Source organism: Macrotis lagotis, chromosome 1, assembly GCF_037893015.1.
Source record: "Macrotis lagotis isolate mMagLag1 chromosome 1, bilby.v1.9.chrom.fasta, whole genome shotgun sequence".
NCBI classification, from domain to species: Eukaryota; Metazoa; Chordata; class Mammalia; order Peramelemorphia; family Peramelidae; genus Macrotis; species Macrotis lagotis.
In genome coordinates, this window is record NC_133658.1 from 562737441 (window position 1) to 562754036 (window position 16596).

Here is a 16596-nt window from a genome sequence, read left to right on the forward strand (position 1 = left end):
GACTTTTTTCAAACAGAAGCTGCCCAATTATGTCATCCCTCTCATGTTGTAATGAATAATGTGGGAAGCTGAACAAAATGTCCATAGTGTCCTTTCTAATTTCAATTCTGTGATTTTAAATAGTGGAAGTGAGATGAGAAAAATTAGGAGATTTTTAAATTTAAAGGATAAACATATATTTTGTTGCCCAATTTCTTTTTAGGTTTAGATTTCTGGTTTCAAATGCTATTGATTATAAGCTCCTGTATTGTTTCTCATCTTTGGTTCCCTAGTTTATAAATATTTTTTGATTGGCATTGTCCTTCTGTCATTTGATCAAGAAAAACCATGATAGAATTGAAGTCAAAGGACTGAGGTTCAAATAGCAACTCTTCTGCAGCATAATGATTGATTGGCCCTTTGGTTTTGTCCATTACTCTGGAAGGAGTATATCATGACATATAAAAAAGGTTGAGAGACATTGTGTTTGGGCAATTAATCATTTTTTAATCATGCTAGGGAGTGATAATAAGGTCTGTTGTTCAGTCTTATACAATTCTTCATGATCCCATTTTGAATTTTCTTAGCAGATAATGAAGTGGCTTTTCATTTCCTTCTCCACTTCATCTTTATAGATCAGAAACTGAGGCAAATGGGTTTAAATGACTTGCCCAGTGTCACATAGCTGATAAATGTTTGAGACCAGATTTAAATTCAGGAAGAGGACTCTTTCTGACTTCAGACCTGGCATTCTATCAACTGTGCCACGCAGCAATGGATAGAGCACCAACCCTGGAGTCAGGAGAACCTGAGTTCAAATTTGGCCTCGGACACTTGACACTTACTAGCTGAGTGACCTTGGGTGAGTCACTTAACCCTGATTGCCTCACATCCTGATTCATATCTGGTCACTGGACCCAGATGACTCTGGAGGAGAAAGTAGGGCTGGTGACTTAACATAGCACCCCCTTGCTCAAATCCAATTCATCACCTCCCTGAAGTCAAAAATGAAGGACAAACATCATAATCAATCAACAAAAAGGATGGCCATTTTGCCATCTGCCCTAAACCAAAGACCCCTCTCATGGAAAGCACTCAAGCCCTTGGAAGAGTGGGCGATTCTGAGGGTGGAAATCAAATCTGACTGGTTAACAAATAATGAGAGAATCCATATTATGAGATAATTATGATATATAATTCATTAATATCATAAGCTAAGCTATGAAGGGAGATTAAGCTTCTCTCAAGGTAACTGTGTAATTATATAATATATAATTAATTAATATTATAATTAAAATGACAGGGTTCATTTTGATGAGTGTTTAAGGGACCTGACTCTGATCACTTGGTCTTGGATAAAGAGATTTATACTCATATCCTCCCATCTTGACTAAAACACAATGGACTAGAATCTACCAATTCAAGGAAAATAGTTTCTTCATGTTTTGATCAGATCTAAGTTTTCCTTGTTTTGTCCAAGATTTTAATCTCATTATCAGCCCTGTGCTTCAAAGACTGATTGGATAGCCTGCAGAGACTGATTTCTGAATGAGAAAATAGGAAGGGGGAGAAACCTCAATCCTAATTCAATAATTGGTTGTTAGTAGAAGAGAGACACAGCCTCTCTCAGAAGTTCAGTGATCAATGACAGTTTAAAAAGACTTGTATTGGAAAATGCCATCCAGAGAAAAAATTAAGGAGTTTAAATGCAGACTAAAGCATACTATTTTCATTTTTTAAAAATTTATTTAGGGGCGGCTAGGTAGAAAGCACTGGCCCTGGAGTCAAGAGTACCTGGGTTCAAATCCAGTCTCAGACACTTAATAATTACCTAGCCGTGTGGCCTTGGGCAAGCCACTTAACCCCATTGCCTTACAAAAAAAAAAACCAACTAAAAAATTTATTTAAAATTTTTTTTTCTTTCTCATGTCTTTTTCCTCTTTAGTTCTGATCCTTCTTTCACAACATGACTAATATGGAATTATGTTAAACAAGATAATGCATGTATAAACTATATCAGATTACTTGCTATCCTGGGGAAAGAGGGAGTGAAGGAAGGGAGGGAGGGCAAAAAATGTGGAACTCAAAAAGTTTACAAAAAGATGGCTTTTGAAAACTTTCTTTGCATGTAATTGGAAAAAATAAAATAGCAGAAAAAGTTAATAAGGAAAAATCATCATTTCTCTCATCATAAATTGACTGACAAAGATTCAAAAAGTCAGGTACTTTGCTAGGTGCTGGAAAACAAACAAAAAGAAAAGACCACTCTTTTCAAGGAGCTTGCTTTCTACTAGAAGGATTCAACATAAACAGTCAGAAAGACAGGCTTCTGGAGAGGTAGCACCTAAACTAAGCTTCCAAGGGAGATTAAGCTTCTTCTCTCAAGGTAATTGTAAACTTTAGGCCTCTAGGCACCAGGTGAACCTGAATAGGGAGTTCAGAGAAGGTTGTTTTCTCTTTCCTTTAGTGAGATGAAATACAAATGTGATATGATATAGTTGAAAGTGACTGTGACTAAGGCAAAGCAAAAACAGATCCCATTCTCCTGATTCATAGACCAGTGTGTCTTCTACAAGTCCATCATACTGATTATTATTATTTACTATTTTTTAGTTTGCTCTACTCATTTCTAGTTGTTATTTACAAAACCTCAACTCATTCTATACTTTTACTGCAGCTCCAGTTTTTGAAATTGAATTTTATTTTGTTTTCATGTCTATATTTTCTTTCTCCCACATTCCTCTCTGTTCTCTTACCCCTTTGAAAAAAGCAAGAAAAAATTATCCCATTCCAGATAGCTATTGCTGAATCTTCTAAAAAAAAAGAAACAATGGGACAGGAAATAAGATCCCACTTCTCAAAGGGCCATCTCAGAAGAATAGTAGAAAATATTATTGGGCATTTGGGTAATAACGAAAACACTGGAAATCTGAACTCAGATCAAAAAGCATTTTCTGAACTTATGTTTGTCCTCCACAGACTCCCCTGTCAACTCTAGGGATAGCATTAAAATTTCATAATTACACAATAACCAAGAAGAATGTGAAAGGCTGTGATCATGGATGGTGGGAAATCAACGAACACATGTAAGTGATTTTCGTACAATAATGACAACAATAATAAACTAAATAACATATAACATGCTTTGCAAACCCAGTGCTATAAAAATGATGAGTTATTAGTTAATATTTTTAAAGGGCTTTAAGTATAGCAAAACTCTTTACACATATGATCTTCTTTGATATATGAAAGACTGCTGATTGAGAGCAGTCATGTAGTAAATTTCTTCATACCATTGGCTAGGACATGTAGGTTGGGACTAGTTCAAAGGAGATAAGGGTAATCTAGATTGTCTTGGCATCCTGAGCCAAACTAAGTAGTTCCATATTTTAAATTGTACTTTATTTTTTCCTATGAAAAATTTATTTTTTCCCGTGATCCTATTTCTCCATCTTATCCTACCTCAGCTACACACATAGATGCTCATACTCTTGATCTTGTCATGATCCACAAATGGTCTGTTTCCATGTTCATAATATCTAACATTCTTTTATCAAATCATAATTATTTCATCTTTCCTTCTGTCAGGAGATTGCCTTATCTATCATGCCCACGGTCTCATTTATCTTTAATCTTTCCCTGTCTAGTGCATATTTTCCTACTGCTTATAAATAGATCTATGTCTTCTTTGACCTCAAAAACTTTTCACTTGATCTATCTACCCCCCCTAGCTATTGCCCCATATCTTTCCTGTCCTTTAGAGTTAAACTACCTGAGAACAATTACAGCCTTGATCTCTTCTCTCTTGGTTTTCCAGACACTACTCTCTTCTGGCTCTCCTCTTACCTGTCTGACTACTCCTTCTCAGGCTCCTGTCCTGTATTTTTCATTCACGTTGTGCTGTTAATTATGGGTGCTTCCAAAACTCTGTCTTGAGTCCTCTTCTCTTCTTTCTATGATATTTCACTTGATGACCTCATTGGCTCTCATGGGTTCAACTATGAACTTTAAATAGATGACTATTAGATCTATTTGCCCAACCCTGTCTTTTCTCTTGACTTTAATCTCACATCTACAACTGCGTATTGGACATCTCAAACTATATAACACATCTGAACTCAACCAGTCACGTACTGACTCTTCATAGACCCTATGGACTAATTATCCATGGATTTTTCTTGGTGAAAATACTACAGTGATTTAGCATTTCCTTCTTCAGTGGATTCTTTTGTCAGTAATTAAGTAACTTGCTCAGGGTCACACAGCTAAAGACTGCATGAGGTTGAATTTGAACTCAGGTCCTCCTGATTCCAGATTCACTACTTATCACTGTGCTACCAACAACCTCTATTATCTTATCTTTTCTCAATCCTTTCCTCTTCCTTATGTCCCTCTGATTATTGAGTATAACATCATCATCCTAGTCACTATGCTTGCAAAATATTTAAGTCCTAATCCCTTATAGCCAATCAGTTAAGAAGGCCCGACTTTCCTATTTTTGTGATAGCTCTCCTGTTTCCTCTTCTCTTCTAACACTACTACCCCGCTGGTTCAAGCCCTCATTACCTCAGGACTTTTGCAATAGTCTACTGGTTGATACTCGCTGCCTTGAATGTTTTCAGACTCTAGTTCATCCTCCATTCTGTTGTCAAATTGATCATCCCAAAGTACAAGTCTGACAATGTCATTCCCCTATCCAATCAATTCCCATGGCTCCCTATTGCCTTCAGGATCAAATAGAAAATTCTCTGTTTGGTTTTCGGGTTCTATAGGTTGAAGCTGTTTCAAAGTGAACAAGGGAAATCCAGATCATCTTATCATCCTGAGTCAGACCAAATATTTCCTAATTCCCATATTTTAAGTTGTACTTTAATTTCTTCTTTTCTGTCAAGAAAGACATGTATTTATTTCCGTGACTTACTTCTCCCCTTCCCCCACTTCAGCTACCCACATAGATGGTCATACCCTTGATCTTGCCATCATTCACGAGAGATAATTGCCATCATCCATAATCCTTCATATCTCAATCTCTTCCTAACTTTCTAGTATGCTCACCTTCTAGTAAAGCCTTCCCTTCCCTTTCCAGTAAAGCTCACCTTCATGTTCTTTACAATCCAGTAACACCAGCTGATTAGCTGTTCCTAAACAATACACTTTATCTCCTAGCTTCAGACATTTTCCCCTGGCTATGCAAGGTCCATTTCTTCATTCCTGTCTTTTAACTTCCCTGACGGCCTTTAAGTTCCAGTTAAATTCCTACCTTCTACAAGAAACTTTCTTAAACCTCTAATCTTAGTGCCTTCCAACTGAGATCACATACACACACACACACACACACAAACATATTTTCTATACATATATACATACAAATATATCTTATATAAGGATGCATGTGTATGCATGAGTATATATGTGCATATATATCTCTATCTCTGTCTATCTGCCTCTCTCTCTCTCTCTCTCTCTCTCTCTCCCTCTCTCTCTCTCTCAATCTATCTCCACCTCCAGGGAGTTAGGTGGAACCAGTAGATAAAATGTTGAACCTGAAGTCAGGAATTGAGTTCAGATCTAGCCTAAGGCTCTAGTTGCTTGACCCAAGACAAGTCACAACTGCTATCTATCTCAGTTTCCTCAATTGTAAAATGAAGATGATAATTTAACAGGTCACTTACCCCTGGATTACCAAACTTCCACCCCCCCACAAAAGAAGGAAAAAAATGAAAACAAAGTACAAACAATAAAGCAAACAGAGGCCAAGTGACTTGTCTAGGGTCATACAACTAGTAAGTGTCTGAGGTTAGATTTGAACTCAAATCTTCCTGACTCCAAACTCAGTGTTCTATTCCACTGAACACTCAGTTGCCTAAAACTAGCACACAGTAAGTAGGAGCTTAATAAATGCTTGTTGACTTGACTTAGTTACTTAAGGGCTTGAAGAAATGGATAAACAATAGATTCCAACCTTTCTTTGAGAAAGTAATACTACACAATGACCCTTTGATGAACTCTTTGTTAGAATATTCTGTACTTCAGTTATGATACTCTCACTAGTGAATTCAAGCAGTTATCCTTTTTTTTTGTTTTGTTTTGTTGTTAGTTTTGCAAGGCAAATAGGGTTCCGTGGCTTGCCCAAGGCCACACAGCTAGGTAATTATTAAGTGTCTGAGGCCGGTGTTGAACCCAGGTACTCCTGACTCCAGGGCCAGTACTCTATCCATTGTGCCACCTAGCTGCACCCAAGCAAAGTTATTCTTGAAGATTTCATTACAATTGAAAGAATTTTTCATCTGGAGCCTGAGGTACTGTGTTCAAATTCTGACTCTGCTATTTGTAAGACCTTGGACAAATCACCAGACCTTTATGGGTCTCAGTCATCTCCTGCAAAATGATTGGACCAGATTATTTCTTTGGTCCCTTCCAATTTATGAAACCACCATCTTTACAAAACTATGATGAACCATGTTGGGGAAGAAGCAGAATTCAGTGGAAAGACTCATCTCTTTGGAGTCAGTTGTCACTCATTCATTTTTTTCAGTCATATCTGACACTTTATGACCCCATTTGAGTTTTCTTGGCAAAGATACTGGAGTGATTTGCCATTTTTTTCCAGCTCATTTTACAGTTGAGGAAACTAAGGCAATTGGGGTTGAGTGACTTGCCTAAGGGCACACAGCTAATATATATCTGAGGTCAAATTTGAATTCAGAAATATGAGTTCTGTGTACTGTGGCACCACCTAGCTACCCCATCAGGTTAGGAGATCTGGATTAAAAATCCCCACCTCTGAGGTTTACTCCTTGTGTGATATTAACAATTCATTTAAGCTTCATAAATTTCAGTCTCCTCTTCTATAAAATGAGGGACTAGGATCAGATGGTCTCTGAGTTCCCTTCCAAATCTAAATCTCTGATTTATGTCTATTGTATGTAGAATATTACCCAGGTTACATCTTTTGGAGTCAGGAAGATTTGAATTCAAATCTAACCTCAGACACTTACTAGTTGTATGACCCTAGACAAGCAATACTTCAAGACTTCTTTCTAAAATTCATTATTTTTATTAATTGACAATGATGTTCAAAGAGCTGGATAAGCAAAATAAAAGACAAAATACCTTCCCCTTAAGAGGCTTACAACTTACCTAAAAAATAAATGTTTTAAAAACTGACCTATGAGGGGGAAAGATGATGTTTTGTCTTTTTTTTTCCAAAGAAGACCATGACATCAGGTAAGTGATGTCATGACAAACATATGAATGGGATTTGAGTGGGGGGTGCTGTGCTAAGTCAACAGCTTCACCTTCTCCTCCAGAGCCATCTGGGTCCAGTGGCCAGATATGAATCAAGACAATTGAAAACGGAGGTTATCTTCACTCATTTTTCAGTTGTGTCTGATACTTCATCATCCCATTTGGGATCTTCTTGACAGAGGTACTGGAATAGTTTACCATTTTTTTCTCCAGCTCATTTTACAGATGAGGAAACTGAGACAAGCAAGTGTCTTGCTCAAAAAAGTCACATATATATATATACATATATGTATATATATATATTTGTAATTGCAGCAAGACCAGTCTCAGTAGTCAGTTGGGTAGTCAGTAGTCTATTGAATTGAAGGTCTATTATACCTATTTTTATCTCTCCCCAAGATTTAAATTCATTTCTTCTCTGGAAGCTCCTCCCCAAGATTTAAATTCATTTCTTCTCCGGAAGCTCTGGAAATGTTACTGATGTGGATTGCCTTTAGAGTTAAATAATAATTTCTTTTGAAATGCAAATAAACTTAGGAGGGTATGGTCATTTACATCTTTGAGGGAATTTAAATGTGTCTTTCTTCCTCTATACAAAGTAAAACAGCCCAAATACTTCAAGTATTTAGTGGGGAAGGGAGAAGTGTTTTAGATTTCTTTTAAGGATTGGGCAGGTCCTGAATGAAGATAAAGACTAGAGGGAATAGAGATAGCCATATCCTCCTAAAAGAGTACTTTAAACTTGATGAATCCTTAAATTAAAAAAATAAGATAGAAAAAAGAGACCTAGAGATATGTGAGAGAAGAGCTCAGAAAGAAATATCACAAAAAAGACAAATTTTACCTCCTTTGAAATTTTGTCCAGGTCTTGTCTTGAATTGATTAATTGTTGTATTTCATAATCCAAGAAGACCATGACATCAGGGGAATGTTGACAAGACATGCAAATGATTTGATTAAAGTGAGGATGTAAAGGTACCTTTCTTACTGCCTCTTCCAGAATCCTCTTTACTCAATACAGGTCTTGGTCTGGATATAGTGGGAGACTGTGAATATAGATCTCCCCCATAACATCGAGGCATCACAGGGTTACTGTAATGTTGGGTTTAGGAGTTTTAACTGAGCAACATTTGGTCTAAGTTCTCAATTGATACCTACATCCCTTTAATATTTTTTGTCAGGAGGTATATCCAATGAACAAAAGTACAGCTCCACTTGTGCCAGTATTGTCCATTTGGTGAAAATTATCCTAACCTGTTTCATCACATTCTATTTTATTTGATATTGCTGCCATATTCCCTTGTTATCCCTTCCCCTTGGAAATCCCATGATTTCCTCTCTTGCCTTCCTTCCCCCTCTCAACTTCTTTCTCCCAAGTTTCCATATTACCATTCTCCAAATCCTCAAGCTCACAACCTAGGAGTTCTCAACTCCTCCCTATTTTTCTTCTTCCATATTCAATCTGTTTCTGAGGCCTATTGATTTGAACTCAGTAACAACTCTCCCACAGGCCCCTTGTCTCTTCTGACAAAGTAGACCCTCAACTTTCCCATCTGGATTATGGGAGTCTGCTGGTGAGTATTCCTGCTATAAGTCTCCCCCTTCTAGTCCATCCTACTCTCAGCTGTCAAGATGGTTTTCCAGAAGATCAGATCTGACCATGTCACTTCCATTGCCTCCTCTAACAGAATTACTCCAGCAACTCCTTATCATCTCTAAAATCAAATATACAATCTTCTGCTTAGGTTTCAAAGCTCTTCATAACCTGTTTCACTCCCCTCCCTCTTTTTTTGTTGTTCAGTTGTCTCAGTCATGTCTGACCCTTGGTGACCCCATTTGGGTTTTCTTAGTAAAGATTCTGGAATGCTTTGCCCAAGTCCTTTTCCAGTTTGTTTTTATAGATGAAGCCAACAAGGTTAAATGACTAATGTGTCTGAGGTCAGATTTGAACCTAAGTCTTCCTGACTCCTCTACTCTATACGCTGTTCCATCTAGTTGTCCGCCACTGCCCCTCCCCTTATTCCCCCCACCTCATTTTCACTAGCTGTCCTCCATGCATGAAATGTTCTTTCTCTTTCCTGGCTTTCTTCAAGTGCCAGCTAAGATCCTACCTCCTTGGGGATGCCTTTCTAGTGCCTTTTCTCTATTGATTATTTCCTATTTATCTTGTGTAGAGTTTTTCTGCACATAATTATTTTCATATTGTCTCTACCATTAGACTACCATTAGAGCAAGGACTCTCTTTTACCTTTCTTTGTTGCTTAGGTCTTAGAACAATACTTAACCCATAGTAGGCACTTAAATGTTTATTGATTGACTAAAAGTGAGTGAAAATTCAATTTAAAGTTACACTCTATCAATGTGTCTCCATCACATGGGTGAATTTGATGCACAGACTAATCCAAGGAATTCTTGCTATACATTCTCCAAGAAGGATTATTGGTAATTAATTACCTCTCGATTAGTTTGGACCAATGCCAGCATCTGGATTATACAGGATACTTTGCTATTTCTTTTCCTTTGTTGCCTCTCCTTGGACAGCTTCACAGCTGGTTAGCCCTACCATAGGAGGTTGGACTGGGCAAGAAAAAAAGAAACTTAGTCTATTCTTCTAGTGAAAAGGAACGCAGAGAAAGAAGTTAAAATAAATAAGTCAAATGAGATTTTTAGGATCATTGATGGGCTCCAGTTACTCAAGTTCTCTCTTCCTGTATGACTAGGGATAATTGAGTGTCTGAAAAGCTTCTCAACAATAAGTGCTCTTAGAGAAGTTGGTGATATAGTGGATAGAGCATCAATCTTGAAGTCAAAAGTGTCATCAAATTTGACCTCAGACATTTATTAGTTATGTGACTCTGGACAAGTCACTTAACTCTGATTTTACCTCCAGAAAAAAAGTTAAAACTAATTGTACATGGTATAGTAGACAGAGAGATGATCTTGGAGTCTAGAAATCTTGAGTTCAAGACTTGCCTCCATTATATATATATATTGGTTCTCTCTTAACCTTTCAGGTTCTGGTCAACCTCTAAAAAGACTGTGGTAACTTTCACTGATAGAATTTCTAAATGTGAATGTTCTTCATAGCAATGAAATATTAGGACCAGGTCCTATACAACAGAGGAAGAAACTGAGTCATGGAGAAATTAAATCAATTCTGGGTATTCAAGATTTTAAAAAATTAACTCATAACTGGAAGGTATTTTAGTGATCACTTGTCCAACCACATCATTTTGCAAGTCTGGCAACTGAGACTCAGAGAATTAACTTGTCCCCAAACCCACAGGGCTGAGATTTGAACCCATGTCTTCTAACTCAAATCCAGTGTTCTTTCCACTATATTATTCAGAAAAAGAAACTCTCATTTGCAGCAGGAAGAATATGAAGGAAAGCAGTGGCCAAAATGTAAGTGAGCTTAGTTGGACAAAAGCCTAACCAGAAAAACTCAATATATCCACAAATATTTATTAAAATGCCTACCATGGACCTGATACCGTGCTAGGTTCTGGCAGAACAAAAACAAGAACCTCCAACCTCCTATGGTAGTACTCATCAACTGTTAAGTAAAGAAAATTAGGTCCTTAAATGTTTGTGAACTGACTGACTGAGAGTGAGGCTTCAGTTTTGAGTTCTATCCTTTTGTTTCTGAACTCCATCCTAAGGGTGAATTCAATGTACATACTTGTTCTGACTAAATGGATAAAGCAGTCCCAGTCTTCAGTTATCTCTAGTCCTGATTCAAATCTGGTCACTGGATCCAGATGTCTCTGGAGGAGAAAGTGAGTCTGATGACTTAGCACAGCCCCTGCCATACACACACACACACACACACACACACACACACACTCAAATCCAATTCATGTGCTTGTCATGGCATCACCTTCCTGATGTCATGGTCTTCTTGGAGAAAGGACAAACAACAACAACCCATTCCTCAAGAAATTCACAGTCTCCATTGGGAGAGGGAACTCATAAACAAGTAAATGCAAACTAAATACCTGCTAAGTGTAGGGAGTGGGGAAGATCACTCACAGCTGGGGGGGTGGGGGTGGGGGGAGTTAGACTTTGTGGTTGGAAGTGGTCCTTGAGTAGAATTTAAAAAAAAAAAAGAATTCTTTGAAGTTGTTGTTGAGTAAAGAATGCATTCCTGGCAAGGGGGCAAAGACTGAGAGATAAAATGTGATCTAACCAGTGAGGAAGAGGAAGAAGGCAAGTTTGTTTGGACTTGGAATGTAAGAAGGGGAGGAATGCATAATCAGAGTGGAAAGGGAGATTAGGGTTAGATTGTAAAGGATTTGAATAGCAAATAAAAGATTTTTCAGATTTGATCCTACTGGCTGTAGGGGGGGGTTACTTTGGGAAAATCAGTTTGGAAGCTATGATAGATTGGAGTGGGAAAAAGAATTGAGAAGAGAAACCAACCTAGACCTATCGCCATGATCCAGTAGAAAATAAATACAGTGTTCTAGAATCTGACCCAGTTATCTCTCTTGTTGTCTTTCTCCTTTGTCACTTTTCTCCTCAGGTACTGTGGTTCTTACATTGATCATCAGACAATTTTTCGGATAGCCAGCTCCATAGTTCACATTCAACTCCAATGCAGCTCAAGACTTTCAGACAAACCTCTTTTGGTGGAATATGGTAGTTACAACATCAGCCAACGTAAGAATGAGATTTTTTTCCCCCCACCCATTTTGAGATGGTGGTTCTGTATATTTCCATGCAATATGCTGAAAGGAATGGGGGGGGGGGAAACCAACTGGACCTGTGATTTCCTTTGGATAGGGATCTGTGTTAGGTAGGGAAGCTCCCCCTATCAATATACTTTTCCTGCAAATTAAGACTCCTGGAGATTTGCTCAGAGCAGTGATATCAAATTCAAATAGAAACATGCCACTGGTCCCTACATAAGGATCCCTGAAGATAGCATATTCACTTAATTTTTAGGTTTTTTTGCAAGGCATTGGGGTTAAGTGTCTTGCCCAAGGCCACAGAACTAGGTAATTATTAAGTACTGAGGCTGGATTTGAACTCAGGTACTCCTAACTCCAGGGCCAGTATTCTATCCATTGCACCACCTAGCTGCCTCTCACTTAATTTTTTTTTAAAGTAATATTCTTTTGTTTTGGTTTAATTTTATTTTTGAATTTTAATTTTAATTTTATTTTATTATTTTTTGGTTTGTTTTTATTTTAAGTCATTCAGTTGACTCTATTTGAGTCCCTGGACTTTGTTCAAGGGGTTTTCTTTCTTTTTTATTTATTTTGAGTTTTACAATTTTCCCCCAATCTTACTCCCCCCCCGCCCCAGTCAAGAGGTTTTCTTGGCAAAGATATTGGAATTATTTGCCATTTTCTTCTCCAGCATGTCCCCATTTTACAGATAAGAAAACTGAGGCAAACAATGAGTCGCTCAGGGTCACAAAGCTAATGTGTATCTGTGGCTGAATTTGAATCTAGATCTTCCTGACTCTAGGTCAGGAGCTCTATCCACTGAACCACCTAACTGACCAGGTTTTTAAATTTTATTTTGTTAAAGTTTTCTCAGTTACATTATAATCTGGTTTTGGCCTGGGCTGCTTAGCAGGCTGAGTGTTTGACCCTTCTGCTCAGTGAAAAGGTTAAAGATTTGACCAGGGTCATACAATCAGAACATGTCAGAGGCTTCAAGGCTCTCTCTCTCTCTCTCTCTCTCTCTCTCTCTCTCTCTCTCTATATATATATATATATATATATATATATATATATATATATATCAAGATAATAATAGTAGTTGTCCTTCAGTCTTGAAGAAGACCACTCCATCAAGTAATTGGTGGAGTGACTTGCACAATATGTTTATTATGATGAGGGATATGTTGTGCAAGGTATCCTTCTCACTTGCCTTTTCCAGAATCATTCCACCCCATGGCCTGATCTAAAAGGAAACAGGACTATTGGTGATGGTCTGGATGATCTGGGAAGTCTATTGATCTTTAAACTGGTTTCCTCTTCCTCCTGTATCAGTAAGTTGACAGCACCATCAACACCAGGCAAGCACTAGCAAGTGGTTTCTTTCTACCAGGATATATTGCCTCTATCCTAATTTTAAAATCTTAATAACAAATCAAACCAGGAGTTCCTACTGCGATAGCCAGTGTTGTAGAGTTTAGATGGCAAGCACTGAATTCTAATGCAAGTTGCATAGCTACTGTTTAGTTTTTCAAAGCAAAATTTTTAAAATCATTGATGTTTTTATTGGTTTTTTAATTGTCTTTATATCATAGGTACCTCACCCTGGTGGTAGTGGTGGTGATGGTGCGATTTTTTTGTTTGTTTGGGTTTTTTTGGTCCTGGTGTTTTATGATCCATAATTACTTCCCATGTTATTCTTAATAGGTAGGATGTTATCACCCTGAAACTTCCTCAGTCTTCAAGTGTACTGTTCAACTCTATGTGCAGAATGCATTCCCTTCTTATCTCTGCCAGTTGAAATATTTTTCTTCTTTCTTGAGACCCAGTTCAGATTATTAACTCAGGAAACCATTCCAATAGCATGGAAGTTTCTCAAAGATAAAGACTGTTTCTGACTGTTTTTGTTTTTATATCCCTGGGGACTAGCACAATTCCTTGAACACAGTAGGTAATTAGTAGATTTTTTCCATAATATTTTCAGCATATTCTTAAATTTTAGCATAATCTTAAAGGCATTTAGGAAGAAAAATTCACAATGGATTTTAGAAAACTTACCAAGAAATTGTTTGATTTCTCTACAACCATCCTTGAATACTCATACTCTACCACCTCTGTTGTACTTAATGGATTTTATTTTTAGGCAAATAGGGTTAAGTGACTTGTTGAGAATCACACAGTTAATGAAAGTCTGAGGCTGAGATTTAAATTCAGATCTTCTTGATTTCAGGGCCAGTGTTCTTTCCTCTGCCCCATCTAGTTGCCCTAATGCTTGATGAATTATAGTATAGTTTGAGATTTGGTATTAAATTAAATTGAAGTCCCAAATTGCCAATTCACTAAAATTTGTTTCTGAAGTTCTGATCTGGTGATGAATTGTGCATGTACAGTTATGTCAGAATTAAAATAAATCTTTTATGTTTCATTTTAGTCTAACTTAACCATAGAGATCTGGGCAAAGAAAATTCAGATCAGTTCCTTTTTTGTCCTAAATCTGCTCAGGAAACCAATACAGTAACAGTAAGTAAAGAGAGTAATATTAATCTCAAACCTTCTTATAGAAAATTGTTGATGTTGGAGAGAGAAATCAGTCCATTTCTGAGGCTAACAATGCCCAGTATTCATGTGTCTCTCATTCTTATAAATATACTGACTGGGTAGAGAGAAGTCTCTGGTCTCAAGTTAAGTTTGTATCCCATCTGAAATACGAATCAATACTCCCCTTTGATATCTCCCTGGAGCAGAACTCTAGTTGGAAATTGCTCCAATTCCAAGTCACCTAAAACTACTAATTGCAATCTCAATTAGCCATTCCTGATGGAGAAATTCAAGATCCAGTCATCACTATTAGGCAGGACTCCGTTGGCATTCTTGACTGACTCATATTGGGTTGCCCTGATTGACTCTCTCTTAGGTCCAAAGACCTTGAGGGTCTTGAAGCAAAGGAAGGAAGGAAACCAAAGTTTGATGTAAAAGTCGGCTCCAACACATTCTCCACTACTTTTCCACTGAGCTACTTGACACTTTGACCTGGCTTCCCAATTGCTCCTGTTATCAACCTTCCTGGTTAAATAAGGACAGAGCAAGTGACTTGTTACTCTCTTTATGATTAAGAAAGAATGTTGGGGACATCTAGGTGGCAAAGCAGATAGAGCACTGGCCCTGGCAGCAGAAGGATCTGAGTTCAAATTCAGCCTCAGACACCTAATAATTACATAGCTGTGTGACCTTGGACAAGTTACTTAATCCCATTGCCTTGTAAAAACCAAACAATCAAAAAAAAAAAAAAAGAATGAATATTGGATCCAGCAGGAAAAGGTAGAAAGAAAAATTCCATTTGAAATAACTGCAGATAGTGGAAAGTAATTCGGAGTCTAGCTGTTAAGACACACAATTAGAGAACGCTTTTCACACAGATAAAGACAAATCTAAATAATTGGAGAAATAGTAATTGCTCATGGGTAGACCAAGCCAGTATAATAAAAATGAAAAGACTACTTAACTTTATGTATTCAATGCCATATAAATCAAATTTCCAAAGAATTATTTTTTAGAGCTAAAAAAATAATAACAGATTCATGTGAAGGAACAAATGGCCAAGAATAACAAGGGAATCAATAAAAAATATGAAGGAAGATGACTTACCATACTAGATCTTAATCTCTATTAGAAGGAGGTAATTATCAAAATGATCTAACAGTTGATGAGAAATAGAGTGGTGGATCAGTGGAATAGATTAGGCATGAAGTATATGACCACAGTAATCTAATATTTGATAAACCCAAAGATAAAACTCACTATTTGTCATAAACCACTAGAAAAACTGGGCAGAAAGTAGATATGGATCAATAATTTCACACCATATACAAAGATGAGCTTAAAAAGTCCACATGATGTAGACATAAAGGATGATATTAAAAAATTAAAGGAGCATGGAAAAAATTTACCTATCATAGATTAGGGAAGAGTTCACAAGGAACATGGGAGGAAAATGTATAATTTTGATTACATTAAAACAGTTTGCATATATGAAACAAATATAGCCAAAATTAGAAGGAAAGCAAGAAACTAGGAAAAAATATAGTAAGTTTCTCTGATAAAGACCTCATTTCTCAAATATATAGATAACCGAGTCAAATTTATAAGAATATAAGTCATTCCTCAGTTAATAGTCAAAAGATATAAACAAGAAGTTTTTAGAAGAAGAAATCAAAGCTATCAATAGTCTTATGGAAAAAATGCTCTAGGGGTGGCTAGGTGGCGCAGGGGATAGACCTGCCCTGGAGTCAGGAGTACCTGAGTTCAAATTTGACCTCAGACACTTAATAATTACCTAGCTGTGTGGCCTTGGGCACAACCTAAAAAAAATGCTCTAAATCACTATATAATCAATATTAGAAAAATGCACATTAAAAAACTTCGGTATCAACTCACACCTATAAGATTGCCTAATTTAACAGAAAAGGAATTTGATAAATGTTGATGGAGATGTGGGAAAATTGAGACAATAATGTATTGTTAGTAGAGTTGTGAACAGGTCCCAGACATTCCTGAAAAACAATTTGGAACTATGTCCAAAGGGCTATAAAAATATGCATACCCCTTGACCCAAAAATACAATTTGATCAAAGTCATCAAGGAAAAACAAAAAAGACATATGTATACAAATATTTATAGCTACTCTTTTTATGATGGTTAA

The 16596-nt window shown here is 37.0% G+C and overlaps 1 protein-coding gene across 1 annotated transcript in view; it reads left to right on the forward strand.

The window, feature by feature from the left end:
- TMPRSS7 (transmembrane serine protease 7) overlaps positions 1 to 16596 on the forward strand; it is a 90619-nt gene that overhangs the window by 49379 nt on the left and 24644 nt on the right. The window contains exons 10-11 of the mRNA XM_074233967.1: positions 2959 to 3065; positions 11753 to 11889. Of these exons, the coding sequence (XP_074090068.1) occupies positions 2959 to 3065; positions 11753 to 11889 (244 nt within the window). The remainder of the gene's footprint in view (positions 1 to 2958; positions 3066 to 11752; positions 11890 to 16596) is intronic.